At 37.6% G+C, this 17,052-nt stretch overlaps 1 protein-coding gene across 1 annotated transcript; it reads right to left on the bottom strand.

The window, feature by feature from the left end:
- Window positions 1–4,791: 4,791 nt before the first annotated feature.
- LOC135152147 (uncharacterized) lies at window positions 4,792–7,320 on the bottom strand. Its single transcript, XM_064091978.1, has one exon. The coding sequence runs from the start codon at window positions 7,318–7,320 to the stop codon at window positions 4,792–4,794; it is 2,529 nt and encodes an 842-aa protein (XP_063948048.1).
- Window positions 7,321–17,052: the final 9,732 nt, after the last annotated feature.

Here is a 17,052-nt window from a genome sequence, read left to right as displayed (position 1 = left end):
TATCTATGTGCTTGGTCCGGGAGTGTTGCACTGGATTGTTTGAAATGGCTATGGAACTGGTGTTGTCACAAAATATAGGAATTTTGTCGACAAAAATACCATAATCATTTAATTGATTCCTGATCCAGAGAATCTGAGCACAGCAACTGCCAGCAGCTATGTATTCAGCTTCAGCAGTAGAAGTGGACACTGAGTGTTGCTTCTTGCTGTACCAGGAAACCAATCGACGTCCTAGAAATTGACAGCTTCCAGACGTACTCTTTCTATCAATCCTGCAACCTGCATAATCAGAATCTGTATAGCCGGTTAAGTCAAAACCAGTATTCTTAGGGTACCAAATACCTAAACCAGGTGTACCCTTAAGATATCTAAAGATTCTTTTGACGGCTATAAGATGTGATTCCTTAGGATCAGCCTGAAACCTAGCACATAAACATGTTGCAAACATGATATCTGGTCTACTTGCAGTAAGATAAAGTAATGAGCCAATCATACCTCGATAGCTTGTAATATCAACTTTCTTACCAGATTTATCCTGGTCAAGCTTTGTGGCAGTGGCCATGGGTGTCTTTGCCGGAGAAGAGTCTTCTAGATTGTACTTTCTTAGAAGATCTCTGACATACTTTGATTGGCAAATGAATATTCCATCTTCCTTTTGGCTTACTTGAAGACCAAGGAAGTAGGACAGTTCATGTGACGCCCTCCAAATCCGGGTCATAGACTTGGGGGTCACACAACAATATAAACCTGTAAACAATAATAAACAAGTCCAAATATTCGAAATAAGGTTTGAAATCACTTGAAATCGATTAACAAACCTCCAATGTACTTTAGAATAATTCTCTATTGCTTGAAACTATTTTTATGGATTTTTAAAACAATTAAAACAATTAAATCTAATTAATAAATCAATTAAAATCAATTAATAAATAATTAAAACAATTAATCAATTAATATTTGAATTAATTGACTAATTATAATAATTAATTACTAATTAAAATTAATTAATAAACTAAATCAGATTTGTTTTTGAATAAAGAAATAATTAAAAACTATTTTTGAAAATAAATAAATGATTTTCGAAATTAAAAGAAATTAAAATAAATCAGTTTTTAAAAGTTTAAAACTTCAAGGTTTAAACTGGAAGTTTTGAAACTTCAGGGTTTGATTTGCAAGTTTCGAAAACCTGGGGAGGGACTGAATTGAAATTTTGAAAAGTTAAGTATCACAACTTCACCACCTCCAAAAGTCCAGGGGGCAAACTGCAATTTTGCAGCCGCCGCCCCTGGCTTTGCCGGAGGTGGCGTAATCGGCAGCCAAAGGTGCCCAGGAGGTGCAGATCACCTCCTCAGGCGATCCTGAGTCCATTCCAGGCGTCAAAACGCCCGTGTAAGTCCGGAATCGACCGGAATAGCTTGAAGAAACTCGCCGTCGCCGGCGAGTTTTCTTCTCGTCGATTCGCTCGATTCCGGCATCCCACATACGATCTAAACATGTGTACACACTCCTGGAGACATGACAAACATGATGGTATCCTCCAATTTCACTTCTACCTCCTGGATTAAAAAGCCCTAATTTTCAATTGAAAACATTCAAACGGCACATAAACCCTAATTTCATGAATTCAAGAATTAAACTCAATTTTGAACATGTTATTGAACTCCAAATCATGCATATGATATACCAAAATGATCAGGAGAAGATTATCTACAACATGGAAGCATAAAATCACATAAAACACATCAAAATCAAAAAGCCCTAATTTAACCCTAATTAATTCGAATTTTGAAACTTAAATTACTCCCCAACGGTGAATCCCTACCTGTTTTTGAGACTTGATATGGATTCTACGCGTCGATACCTTCGTTTGGACTACTTGTATGCTTGATTCTGAGATCGATAACGCCTTCAAACCTTCGATTGAACTTCAAGAACGCGAAGAACGAATAACTAGTTTCTCTCGATTCTCGTGTATTGAAATGATAATTATGAAAATTAAAATAGTAATTATCCTATTTATAATTACAAATAACTGGCCCCCATTTGGATCATATCGGATATAAAATACACTTCTTAATCATTAAGTATTAATAAAACTGATCCGTTCGGGACCGACTTTAAAGATAATTATCAAATACACACATTACGAGAAACGTATGGGGCTCCGAGCTTTGTCTGGCACGAAGTACGAGAAATATAATGCTTTAGCCAAAATAATTTGGGGTTAAAAATATCCGGCGTACACGTTTACCGATAATAATAAAATATTCATAGAATCGTTCCGAAACTCTTTCACGTAAATCCGTACACCAGATGGGAAAAGTTAAAACACGAAAGTTGTTCAGAATGTCTCAAATAACAAACCGGCAAAATTTTCCCGGAAGCCCCCCCCCCCCCCCGGGTTTAATTATCGAGTAAACGGGTTTAAAATCAATTTAATAATAATATCTTATAATATACTTAATTAAACCCTTAAATCAAATATCAAATCATGTAATAATCCATAATTTGCCAAATGAGTGCCTAAATTCTCCATATTTTGATCTGATCATATAAAAATTTTAATCTAACAAGTCATAACATACATAAACGATCATTCAACAAGTCACTTAACATATAATTCACAATTAATTCACATAATATTCACAAAATATTCGCATACTGGCATAAACAAATACATGTCGAAATCCCGGATATTACATCCTTCCCCCCTTAAAAGGATTCTGTCCTCAGAATCTGCTAAGAAAACAAGTGAGGATATTTCTCACACATATCACTTTCTAACTCCCAAGTTGACTCTTCAACTTTTGGGTTTCTCCACAATACTCTCACTATTTTCACCACTTTGTTTCTCAATACTTTCTCTTTTCTATCTAGAATCTCTATTGGACTCTCAACATAAGACAAATCTGCCTGAAGTTCTACTGGCTCGTATTCTATCAAATGCCTAGAATCTGGATGATACTTCTTAAGCATTGACACATGAAAGACATTATGGATATGCTCCATATGTGGGGGTAACGCTAATTCGTAAGCCACTTTACCACCGCGCCTCAAGATCTCGAATGGTCCGACGTATCTGGGACTTAGCTTTCCTTTCTTGCCAAATCGGAATAGTCCTTTCCATGGCGAAATCTTCAGTAATACAGGCTCTCCTTCTTCAAATTCCATATCCTTTCTGACTTGATCTGCGTACTTTCTCTGACGATTCTGTGCTGCAATCAGTCTTCTTTGAATGGTTTCAATCACCTCTTTCGTCTGCTGCACTAGTTCTGGCCCAAGTAGTTTGCGTTCTCCTACTTCATCCCAACATACGGGTGATCGACATTTACGTCCATATAGAGCTTCATAAGGAGGCATTCCGATGCTTGCATGATAACTGTTGTTGTATGAGAATTCCACTAACGGTAGATGTTCGTCCCAATTGCCTTTAAAATCGATGGCACAAACACGTAACATATCCTCGATCGTTTGAATAGTCCTTTCGCTCTGACCATCAGTTTGTGGATGATAAGCAGTGCTCATGTTCAATCTGGTGCCCAAGCATTCCTAAAAGCTCTTCCAGAATCTCGAGTTGAATCGTGGATCTCGATCGGATACAATGGAGACTGGAACTCCGTGACGAACGACGATCTCTTTCAGATACATGTGGACTAACTTGTCTAATGAGAATCTTTCGTTAATGGGAAGGAAATGAGCTGACTTAGTTAGTCTATCTACAATAACCCATATGGCATCGTGATTTGCCCTCGTTCTAGGTAATCCAACTATAAAATCCATTGCAATATGCTCCCATTTCCATTCTGGAATCTCGAGGGGTTGTAATAATCCACTCGGTCGCTGGTGTTCTGCCTTCACTCTTTGACACGTATAACATTTATTTACCCACTCCGCAATCTCTCTCTTCATGTCTGGCCACCAATAATTCTCTTTCAAATCTCTATACATCTTAGTGCTCCCGGGGTGAATTGAATAAGCGGAACTATGTGCTTCACTTAAAACTTCATCTTTCAGCTCCTGTACTGGTGGAATCCATATTCTAGAAGAAAATCTTAGAATACCTTGCTCATCTTTCTGGGTACAAAGTTCTTCCCCAACTAAATTATTAACATCCTGTTCCATTACGGTCTCTTGACATTTCCTTATCTTTTCTAGTAACTCTGGTTGAGAAATCATTGTATATAATCCAGCTTCTGAAGGTTTACTCACTCTAACTTCTATTTCCAATTTTTCGAATTCTCTGTATATTTCCTTAGGTAACGTCAACACATTCAATCTTTCTTTCCTACTCAAAGCATCTGCCACTACATTCGCCTTTCCAGGGTGATAATTGATGGTGCAATCATAATCCTTTATTAATTCTAACCACCTTCTCTGCCTCATATTAAGCTCCTTCTGTGTAAAGATATACTTTAGACTCTTATGATCAGTGTAAATTTCACACTTTTCTCCATATAAATAATGTCTCCAAATCTATAATGCAAACACTATGGCTGCTAGTTCTAAATCATGTGTAGGATACTTCTGCTCATGGGGTTTGAGTTGTCTGGATGCATATGCAATGACTTTGTCATGTTGCATCAACACACAACCCAATCCCTTATGAGAAGCATCACTATAAATTACAAAATTTCCTTGTTCATCTGGAAGTGATAACACTGGGGCTGATACTAACCTTTTCTTTAATTCTTGGAAGCTTTCTTCACACTTTTCAGTCCACACGAACTTTTCTTCTTTCCGGGTAAGCCTCGTCATTGGTACCGCAATCCTTGAGAAATCTTGAACAAATCTTCAATAATAACCTGCCAAACCCAAGAAACTCCTAACTTCTGTTGGTGTCCTTGGCCTTTCCCAATTCATAATTGCCTCAATCTTGGAGGGATCTACTTTAATTCCTTCGTTACTGACTATATGACCTAGAAATTGAACCTCTTGTAACCAGAATTCACACTTTGAAAACTTAGCATACAGTTTCTCTCTTCTCAATGTCTCTAAAGCCATCCTTAAGTGGGTTGCATGATCCTCAGTGGTTTTGGAATAAATCAAAATATCATCTATGAAAACAATCACAAATTTATCCAAATATGGTTTAAAGACTCTGTTCATTAAATCCATAAAAGCTGCGGGGGCATTGGTTAATCCAAAGGCCATCACTAAGAACTCATAGTGGCCATATCGGGTTCTAAAAGCTGTTTTAGGTATATCTTCTTGTTTAATCTTTAGCTGATGGTATCCCGATCTTAAATCAATCTTCGAAAAACATCTCGCTCCCTTCAATTGATCAAACAAATCATCTATGCGGGGTAATGGGTATCTATTCTTAATAGTTAACTTATTAAGTTCCCGATAATCAATACACAACCTCATACTACCATCTTTCTTCTTCACAAACAACACTGGTGCTCCCCACGGGGATACACTGGGTCTAATCACTCCCTTCTCTAACAATTCTTGTAACTGGGTTGCCAATTCCTTCATTTCTACCGGTGCCATCCTATATGGGGCTTTAGATACTGGTTCGGTTCCAGGTGCTAAATCTATTGCAAATCCAATTTCTCTATCTGGAGGTAATCCGGGTAATTCATCTGGAAATACATCTGGGAACTCGTTTACTACAGGAATACCTTCAAGCTTCACAAGTTCTCGACTCTGATCAGTTACATATGCTATATAAGCTTCACAACCTTGACGCAACAATCTCTTCGTTTGAATCATAGTCAAAAACTTCTTTACCTGTTTCTGCCCTCGAAATACTATCGTCTTCTCATTCGGTGCCCTTAACATTACCTTCTTATTACGACAATCTATTTGAGCGTTATGCTTCGATAACCAATCCATCCCTAAAATAACATCAAACTCTCCCAACTTGAAAGGTATCAAGTCGGCACAAAACTTATTTCCTAAAATCTCAACTTCACAATTCCTATAAACTTGGCTAACAGGGACACGTTCCTGATTAGCCAATTCTATATTCATAACCTCATTAAGCAATTCTATAGGACAATTCAACTTAGGCACAAAATCTTCTGAAATAAACGATCTAGTAGCTCCAGAATCAATCAAAACCTTGGCACATAAAGAATTCACAGTAAGCGTACCTGCCACCACATCGGCATCCTGAACTGCATCCCTCATAGTCATGTTGTAGGTTCTGGCTTTGGAAACTTCTGGGACTACTGGAGTGGATCCCATAATTCTAAGTGTATGGTTATTTGGAGCTGGTACCTTGCAATCTTTCACCATGTGTCCTGGTTTTCCACACCTAAAACATGTTATCCCAACTGCTGGAGTCCTATTGGTTTGGTTCCTTGCTGGTTGATCTCGAATCATTGGGGTCCGTGCTGGTGGGTACTGACATTCCCTAGCATAGTGTCCCTTCTGATTACACTTATAACACACCACATTCAATCTATTACAGATTCCCCCGTGTTTCTTTCCACATATCTGGCACTCCGGCAGTGGAGGCCTTGGTTGATTTCCAATAGCTGGACGGTTACCTTGTCCACTACCACCTACATCTGGCTTCTTAAAAGTGGGATTTCTCCCCTGCTGAAATTTCCCTTTCTTCGGGTTAAAGTTCTGAAACCTTCCCTGCTGAAACTGTCCCTCGTGATGCTCTGGCTTACGCTTCTTTCCTTCTTTCTCTTTCTGAGACATTTCGCTTTCCGTTTCTGCTATCATTGCCTTCTGAACTACAGCTGCATAAGTATCTAATTCCAATATGGCTAGTTTTCCCCTGATCCATGCTTTTAACCCCTGTTGGAATCTCTTAGCTCTTTTCCTGTCGGTATCCACATAGGTTGGAACAAACCTAGCCAACTCAGCAAACTTCTTCTCATACTCAGCCACTGACATATCCCCTTGCTTCAATTCTAAAAACTGTAACTCCATTCGATCCTGGAGAAATTGAGGAAAGTATTTCTCCAAAAACAACTCTTTAAACCTATCCCAGGTAACATCCTCTGTCCCTTCCATTGCTCTCACAGACTCCCACCAATAGGTGGCCTCTTCCTTCAAATAATAACTAGCAAACTCAGTCTTCTGCTCATCTCTCACTTTAACTAACACAAATGCCTTTTCAATTTCCTTCAACCATACCCTGGCCTCAATAGGGTCCGCTGAACCCTTAAACTCTGGGGGATTAACAGACTGAAAGTTTTTGAAAGTAACCTGGGGATTAGCCTGCCTTTCCTGCTGCTGAGTCAGGTTGGCAGTCTGTTGGGCCAAGATCTGAAGAATCTGGGCCATTGTAGGTTTTGGATTATTGTTATTGTTGTTGTCATCAGGGTTGGTTGCACGGGTTTGTCTTCTAGGAGGCATAGTTCTGTAAAGAAACAAGCAGTTTATTTAACCTTCAAAACTTTTAACAATTGTTTTTAGAAAACAGAATATTTCTTTTTGAAAACATTTTTAACCATTGAATTAAATAAATCGCATGCTTCTTCACAGAACAGAGCAATAGTGAAAGAAACAGGGTATAATGATATCACAGGGTTTATATGAAGTGCAGTATGTAAAACAAATGTGATATGTAAAGTAAGTAAAACAAGCGCAGTAAGGTAAAGAACAATATGTAAAAGGAAAGGTTCTGGTATATATATGAAAAGTTGAAGGTACATCAGCGCAAGCGCTTGTCAAAAGTAAAACACAACAGCAACCTACACACTGGTCAGCACATCTTAGTCTATATAAGGTCAAAATCGGCTGACACTACACTACCACCACACACTACACACTACACACTAATATACATGGTACCTCCACTCTGTAACTACCACCGTCCAACTCTACGGAAAAGTAGGACCTCCGAGTTTGTCCAACTCCTTCATCATCCATATGACCCACTCCACTAGATCACTGTAGGTACTCTGATCTTCAGCTACGACACCAAGCTTCGCCCTCGCGATCATCCTAACATCCACAATCTCATACCTCAGCGCTCGCTCAGCTCTCCCAGTGTCCGTCATCTGTATGATACGCTCTAGCTCTCTAACCTGTCCGAGTAAATACTGACGCTCCATACTCATCGCCTCAAACTCATGATAAGGAACAAGGGGTGGTGCAGAAGAAGTCGAGGGTATATCTCTGGGAGGAACCACTGCTGCTGCAGCCAACACATCCTCTAAAGGGGGTGAAACAGGAGGGTGAGGCTCAAGTCTCTGAGGGGGTGGGGGTCCGTTAACTGTAGTCTCTGAATACTGGGGATATGGAGGAATGATAGGGTCTGACATCATGAATATCTGAAAGTCATGAGATAACGCATACATAAGAATCTCTGATAATAAGAATACCTGTTAGTCACCATTACTCACCTCTCAACGTTCTATCTACCTATCACTCACTTCTAATCTTAATCCCTCTACCCAAACCCGACAATCTAGGCTTGTTTCATTGACTCATAACCTGTAGCTCTGATACCAACCTGTGACGCCCTCCAAATCCGGGTCATAGACTTGGGGGTCACACAACAATATAAACCTGTAAACAATAATAATATATGCATTGACCCTAAACATCCACGGATCGCTCCAGGTTATAGTATGAAACAAGCCACAACTTAAGTTATATTACAATACCTCGAATCCCAATCTCTATCTTACAACTTTCAAACATAAAACGTAGTGCTTACACACAACGGTACTCAAAAGCTTATAATATCAGTAACTCCTAGCAAGGCTTCCCAACACTCATCCTGATACCTTAGCTTGATGGCTAGCCTGTGGGTCCTCGCTAACAGTAGTCTCTTTCTTCACTCGAAAAGAACATAAGGAATCGCAAGAGTGAGCTTACAGCTCAGCAAGTAATATAAACCATAAACTGACGTTCAACAATTATCAATAAGAATGAATCAGGATATCAAATCTCTTTTAAAGCAGTGATTAGAATTGGATATTCATATTTTTGTTTAAAAACCAAGGTCAGGCTGCTGATCAGTCACGCACTAACCCCGAGCCAGGTACATACCAAGCTCTATCACTGGATCCAAGGCACACATTGGCCTAATGACCACGAATCTGGTCTGACCACGAATCTGGTCCACATTTATAAAACAATCCAATTCTTTAACAATATAATGAAATCAACAATATCTCAATAAATCAGAATCAATACCATTTGAACAGAAGTAATATTACCAAAACAGAATCATAATCGTTAAATCAGAATCATTATAACGAGGGTTGCAATATTTATCAAGATTAAAAGACAATTCAGAATTAGGTTCAAGTATCATCACAATATGTTCAAAGAATGGCTTGAAATCGAAAGAAAGATTAAGTATATGGTGAAAACAATCTGGTGTTTGTAGAAGAAATAATGCAATTGAGATTGACTTAAGGTTCCAATTATGTTTATCTTGAAGGAAATTCCAGTGTTAGGGTGTATATGTGTGAACATTCTTAGAAAGAGTAATACAGGTGTTTGGTAAGACATTGTATAATTTGGTAAAGTATTGTAGCATATAGGTTTGTACTGTTTGGTCATTCATGGATGAAAGAATATCAAAGTAAATGATTTGTGTTTCCAGGTCTCAAAGAAATAGGTACAAGTTCAATTGAAATCAAAGTCAAGGTTCAGCTTGTAACTCAGGTGTCAAGAGGGTTGAATAAGGTTTATCAATAATCAGGATCAATAGCACAATATATCAACAGATGTACTTTCAAATCTATCCAGAAAACAATATCATATGCAGGAGAGTAACTCAAGGAGTTTACAGAAGTATAAGTTGAGAATAGAGCACTTGCCTTATTCAGAAGCTTTACTTCTCTCTATAGCTTTCACTAAACAGAATCACTCCAACACTACCTGCTTTCCTTTTCTAAGCCTGTCCTTCTCTGACAATCACCATATTCATCTATCAATACTCAATCTTATATCATTCTATTCGTTTCATAATCGAAACAAGCTTCTATCTACCCTTCGTTTCACTTAAATCCGATTTACGGTTTAAAAGATACGAACAAAACAGTCATACAAACATAAGCATTTCACATATCAATCAAGTAACACATAGCATATACCACATAAGAGAATCAATGAAATAGCTTTTCAGAAAAGGTTTGAGGTTAAAATGATTTTTCTGGCATTTATTATGAATTTTCAAACATTTTTCGGAATAAAAACGGGTAAAAGAATCAAGTTATAACTGAATAAACAAGTCCAAATATTCGAAATAAGGTTTGAAATCACTTGAAATCGATTAACAAACCTCCAATGTACTTTAGAATAATTCTCTAAAGCTTGAAACTATTTTTCTGGATTTTTAAAACAATTAAAACAATTAAATCTAATTAATAAATCAATTAAAATCAATTAATAAATAATTAAAACAATTAATCAATTAATATTTGAATTAATTGACTAATTATAATAATTAATTACTAATTAAAATTAATTAATAAACTAAATCAGATTTGTTTTTGAATAAAGAAATAATTAAAAACTATTTTTGAAAATAAATAAATGATTTTCGAAATTAAAAGAAATTAAAATAAATCAGTTTTTAAAAGTTTAAAACTTCAAGGTTTAAACTGAAAGTTTTGAAACTTCAGGGTTTGATTTGCAAGTTTCGAAAACCTGGGGAGGGACTGAATTGAAATTTTGAAAAGTTAAGTATCACAACTTCACCACCTCCAAAAGTCCAGGGGGCAAACTGCAATTTTGCAGCCGCCGCCCCTGGCTTCGCCGGAGGTGGCGTAATCGGCAGCCAAAGGTGCCCAGGAGGTGCAGATCACCTCCTCAGGCGATCCTGAGTCCATTCCAGGCGTCAAAACGCCCGTGTAAGTCCGGAATCGACCGGAATAGCTTGAAGAAACTCGCCGTCGCCGGCGAGTTTTCTTCTCGTCGATTCGCTCGATTCCGGCATCCCACATACGATCTAAACATGTGTACACACTCCTGGAGACATGACAAACATGATGGTATCCTCCAATTTCACTTCTACCTCCTGGATTAAAAAGCCCTAATTTTCAATTGAAAACATTCAAACGGTACATAAACCCTAATTTCATGAATTCAAGAATTAAACTCAATTTTGAACATGTTATTGAACTCCAAATCATGCATATGATATACCAAAATGATCAGGAGAAGATTATCTACAACATGGAAGCATAAAATCACATAAAACACATCAAAATCAAAAAGCCCTAATTTAACCCTAATTAATTCGAATTTTGAGACTTAAATTACTCCCCAACGGTGAATCCCTACCTGTTTTTGAGACTTGATATGGATTCTACGCGTCGATACCTTCGTTTGGACTACTTGTATGCTTGATTCTGAGATCGATAACGCCTTCAAACCTTCGATTGAACTTCAAGAACGCGAAGAACGAATAACTAGTTTCTCTCGATTCTCGTGTATTGAAATGATAATTATGAAAATTAAAATAGTAATTATCCTATTTATAATTACAAATAACTGGCCCCCATTTGGATCATATCGGATATAAAATACACTTCTTAATCATTAAGTATTAATAAAACTGATCCGTACGGGACCGACTTTAAAGATAATTATCAAATACACACATTACGAGAAACGTATGGGGCTCCGAGCTTTGTCTGGCACGAAGTACGAGAAATATAATGCTTTAGCCAAAATAATTTGGGGTTAAAAATATCCGGCGTACACGTTTACCGATAATAATAAAATATTCATAAAATCGTTCCGAAACTCTTTCACGTAAATCCGTACACCAGATGGGAAAAGTTAAAACACGAAAGTTGTTCAGAATGTCTCAAATAACAAACCGGCAAAATTTTCCCGGAAGCCCCCCCCCGGGTTTAATTATCGAGTAAACGGGTTTAAAATCAATTTAATAATAATATCTTATAATATACTTAATTAAACCCTTAAATCAAATATCAAATCATGTAATAATCCATAATTTGCCAAATGAGTGCCTAAATTCTCCATATTTTGATCTGATCATATAAAAATTTTAATCTAACAAGTCATAACATACATAAACGATCATTCAACAAGTCACTTAACATATAATTCACAATTAATTCACATAATATTCACAAAATATTCGCATACTGGCATAAACAAATACATGTCGAAATCCCGGATATTACAGTTCACCCATCATACTCATCTCATAATTACTCTGCATTAACTTAGCAAACTTCTTGCACAAGTTATCGTTAGTAGAACCAAATATAATATCATCAACATATATTTGAACAAATATCATATCATTATCATGCAATTTGTAAAAGAGAGTTTTGTCTATGACACCTCTAGTAAATTTATTTTCAATTAAAAATTCAGAGAGGGTGTCATACCATGTTCTTGGTGACTGCTTAAGCCCATAGACAGCTTTGAATAGGAAGTACACAAAATCAGCAAACTCTGGATTTTCAAAGCCAGGGGGCTGTTCCAGATATACTTCTTCTTCTAACTTTCCATTCAGAAATGCACTTTTCACATCCATCTGATAAACCTTGAAGTTGGAGTGTGCAGCAAATGCAAGAAATATTCTGATGGCTTCAAGACGAGCAACTGGAGCATAGGTTTCATCGTAATCAATTCCTTCTTCCTGAGAATAACCTTTTGCAACCAGTCTGGCTTTGTTTCTTACAACAATGCCATCACCATCTAACTTGTTATGGAAGACCCATCTAGCTCCAATTGTAGACTTTCCTTTTGGTCTTGGAACCAGGGCCCAGACTTCTTGTCTCTCAAATTGATTGAGTTCTTCTTGCATGGCAAGAACCCAATCAGGATCAGCAAGTGCTTCATCTATTTTCTTCGGTTCTAGTTGAGATAGAAATCCAGAAAATAAACATTCGTTGGATGTAGCACTTCTAGTCCTTACACCAACATCAGGATCACCAATAATCAGATCAAAGGGATGATTTCTGCTCCAAATCCTTTCCCTTGGAAGTTGTGTCCTTGATGATTCAGCAGTATTATCATTAGGCTGATGTGCATGACTAGTTGATCCACCAGCTCCCCCTGAGTTGTTGCCAGGTTGACTTGATGATCCACCACTAGCATCAGTGGAATCTCCAGCATTATTGCCATTTCCTCCACCATTGCCTGGATCATTATCATTGTTGTCATCACCTGTTGCAACCTCAGGTGGCACATCATCATCTGAATCAGAATCTAGATAGTTATCAAACTTTAGAGATTCAGATGGATCAGCAGATTGTATACTTGGAAGTTTAGTGTCATCAAATGTAACATTGACACTAACTTTCACTGACAGAGTATCAATTACAAAAACTCCATAAGCATTATTAGTATAACCAACAAAAATTGCTTCAGATGCCTTTGGTTCAAACTTGTTCAAGTTCTCTTCTCCATCCTTGAGAACATAACACTTGGCTCCAAAGACATGAAGATGTTTGACATAAGGTTTCTTGTTGTTATACAGATGAAATGGAGTTTTCATCTGATCCTTTTGATTAAAGTTCTATTCTGGGTATAGCAGGCAGTAGACACAGCTTCAGCCCAAAAGTACAGTGGAAGCTTCGCTTCAGCAATCATAGTCCTTGCAGCTTCAATCAATGTACGATTCTTTCTTTCGATGACTCCATTCTGTTGTGGAGTCCTTGGTGCTGAATACTGCCTTCTAATTCCCTTTTCAGAGTAAAAGTTGATTAGAGTTTGATTCTTGAATTCCGTGCCATTGTCTGACCTTACAGCTTTGACTGGCACACCTTTATCCAATTCAACTAACTTTATATGATCAATCACTTTCATCGGGGCTTCATCCTTAGAAGCCAGGAAGTAAACCCAAGTAAATTTGGAGAAGTCATCCACAATAACCAAGGCATATCTTCCTCCATCAATAGATGCAACATTCACAGGGCCAAACAAATCCATATGCAACAAATGAAGTGGATCTGTAATGGTATTGATGGTTTTGCCTTTGTGAGATGCTCTCTTCGCTTTTCCTTTCTGACAAGCTTCACAAAGATCATCAGTTGAGAATTCCAGGGAAGGCAAACCTCTCACTAGATCTCTCTTGACTAGAGAGTTCATGGTTTTGAAGTTGAGGTGCGAGAGTTTCTTATGCCATAACCAACTATCTTCAGCAGACGCTTTTGCATAGAAACAGTGAACTTCGTTTCCAGGTCCTGAAGATAAATCAGCTACGAATATATTGCCTTTCCTTATTCCACATAGTGAAGGACGCTTATCCTTGATATGTTTGATGATACATATCTCCTTTTCAAAATGAACATAATATCCTTTGTCACAAAACTGACTGACACTCAGGAGATTATGTTGAAGTCCTTCAACTATAGCAATATCTTCTATGATGATCCTTCCAATTTTGTACTTGCCATATCCCACAGTACGACCTTTGCTATTATCAGCAAAACTGACTGTAGGGCCAGCTCCTTTTCTTATGTCTTCCAGCAGGGATCTATTACCAGTCATGTGCATTGACGCTCCACTGTCAAGCACCCAAGTAACTCGAACAACTCCACTGGCACCCTGCAAAAGACAACTTGATTAAACCTTCTTTGGGACCCACACTTGATTGGGTCCAGCAAACTTAAAGAACTGATTTCTATCAGGTAATACAACAGAGCCTCTTGGACTGATACTTGGCTCACTCTTGACTGAACTTACTTCCTTAACAACAGCCTTATAAACCTTTGTTTTAGGCTTTGGAACATAAGTCTCCTTCCTAACACGAGTAGGACTAGCAGTCTTTGATCTAGCATGCTTATTGTTTGTGTGTTGTCTAGGTGATGTGTTTTCATTTTTAGCATGCAAATTTCTAAAATAAGCAGACATTGTATTGAAAGCACAAAGCATACAGTTATCAACACCACAAGATTTATGACATGCATCAAAAACAGGAGCAACAGGCATATCAGTCACAGTAGTAGGAACATCAATAGATTCTACTCTAACATTCTTAACAGATTTAAAGTTCTCAGTAGAATGACATCTATTATCTCTGTTCTTACTGTTCACAAAATTATTAGGCTTGTTGAATTTAGTTCTCTCAGAGTTGACACCTAAACCAGCTTTAGGCAACCTAACATTGCCTTTCACTTTGATTGGTTTCAGTGATGTCAGGATCTCATCTCTCTTCTCATTACTCTCTTTCATTTTAAGGTCTTCCTGTTTGAGTTCATATCTAATGACAACAGGAGTCTCTAAAAGGTTCAGCTTCTGAGGTTTTAAACAAAGGTTTAGGGGAATCTTTCAAAACAAAAGGAATCCCTCTCTCCTCAGCACTCTTCTTAAAGGGAGTAATGTTACTAGCCTTACCTACAGATTTGTTATAGTCAAAACCTATTCCAACAGTTCTCTTGATCTCTTGTTTATCATTAAGTTCCTTGACTATAGTGGAGGCATCCTTAAAGGCTTTACACTTAACTTTCTCTTCGTTTAGCTGAAGTCTTAAAGCAATCTCACCTTTCTCTAGAACTTTGACTTTAGCACATTGTAATCCTAAATCCATAGTCAGTTGTTCTATTTTAGGTTTTAATACGTTCATCTCATTCATTTTATAAGCATGAATATCTAAGACTAGTGTATCAATTTTAAGATTGGCAGCTTTCAACTTTTTAATAGCATCATCTCTTTCAAGTCCTAATTGCATAAAAAGTTTAGGGCATGTAGGATCTACCTGAAAGCTTCCAGCAGGAGGAGGTGAAGATGATCCAGTATTAGCCATGAGAGCAACATTCCCAATCTGCTCTTCTTCATCACTATCTGTATCATCCCAGCTTTTCCCTTCAGCCAGATATGATTTGCTCTTGAAGCTTTGATTTCCAGAAGTACCCTGATGCTTTCTCACAAGTGCATCATACTTCTGCTTCAGCTCATCGTACGAATCTTTTCTCTTTCCTTGAACCTTGGGCTGTTTGCATTCAGTTGCAAAGTGTCCAGGTTCACCACAGTTGAAGCATTTGAACTTGCTTCTATCCACCATCCCAGTCTTGTATCCTCCTTTGCTCGTAGAAGATGAGTAACCTCCTTTTTGAAACCTGTTGACAGTAGGTTTGTACTTGTAGGAGGGGTTCTTCCTGAATCTCATGTTTCCAAACTTCTTGGCAAACAGTGATAGAGATTGATCTTCTAACTGTTCAAGCTCTTCCATTGTATAGAACTCTTCGTCACCACTGGAAGAAGCAGTCTGACCCATCTCAGGTACAACAAATTCCTGAGTAGTCTTAGAAGGAACAACAACATCCTTCTTTTCTTCCGGTATAGGTGACTCAACAACTAGAGCTCTCGAATGGTTCTGTGTTTTACCCCAGCCATATCTCTGTTTACTCTGAACTTGCTCCAGTTCATAAGTTTTCAAAACTCCGTAGAGTCTTTCCAGAGAAATCTCATTCAGATCTCTGCTTTCCCTGATGGCAGTGATTCTGTGTTCCAGATGTTCAGGAAGTGTTAAAAGAAACTTCATGTTGACCTCTTTAGTGTCATAGTGTTTCCCATTCAGATTTAAATTATTTATCAAATTATTAAGTCTGATAAACACTTCTGAAATTCCTTCACCAGGATTGGAACCAAACTGTTCATACTGAGCCATCAGTATTTCCTTCTTGTTTTCCCTAACTTCTTCTGAGCCTTCATTGATAATCTCTAACGTATCCCAGATTTGCTTGGCGTTTGTACAATTTACAATAGCATTGTACATCACTGGATCTAGAGATTCTACCAGAATCAGTTGAAGAGCGTCATCTAAATTCATTTGTTCACCCTCTTCATCTGTATACTCATGAAGTTCTTTCGGAATGGTCTGATGAGGTATTAACACACCTTCTTCTTCGTGTGCTAATATGACTTTCACCGGAATAGAAACACCCTTGTTTAATATCCCGATATATTTTCTGTTGGCGGTGCGGAGGAACAATAACATATGCCTCTTCCATAGGCCAAAGTGTTCCTTGCTGAACGGTGGGATTTTAATGCTACTGATCTTTTGTGTACTCATTTTTAAAGATTTAAAATGAATAGTGTTTGGAGAGATTTGGATTTTTGAAAGAAAAATATTTTAAATCAAAATTAATTTTTGGAATAAAATTAATTCGAATAAAAAATATTTGGACGTTACAGAGT

Source organism: Daucus carota, chromosome 4 (assembly GCF_001625215.2).
Source record: "Daucus carota subsp. sativus chromosome 4, DH1 v3.0, whole genome shotgun sequence".
NCBI classification, from domain to species: Eukaryota; Viridiplantae; Streptophyta; class Magnoliopsida; order Apiales; family Apiaceae; genus Daucus; species Daucus carota.
The sequence above is the reverse complement of the archived record's forward strand: the minus strand, read 5'-3'. Positions and strand labels throughout refer to the sequence as shown.

What these genes read in the sequence shown, in the direction of transcription:
- LOC135152147 (XM_064091978.1), bottom strand. Translation starts at nt 7,320, where the DNA reads ATGCCTCCTAGAAGACAAACCCGTGCAACCAACCCTGATGACAACAAC.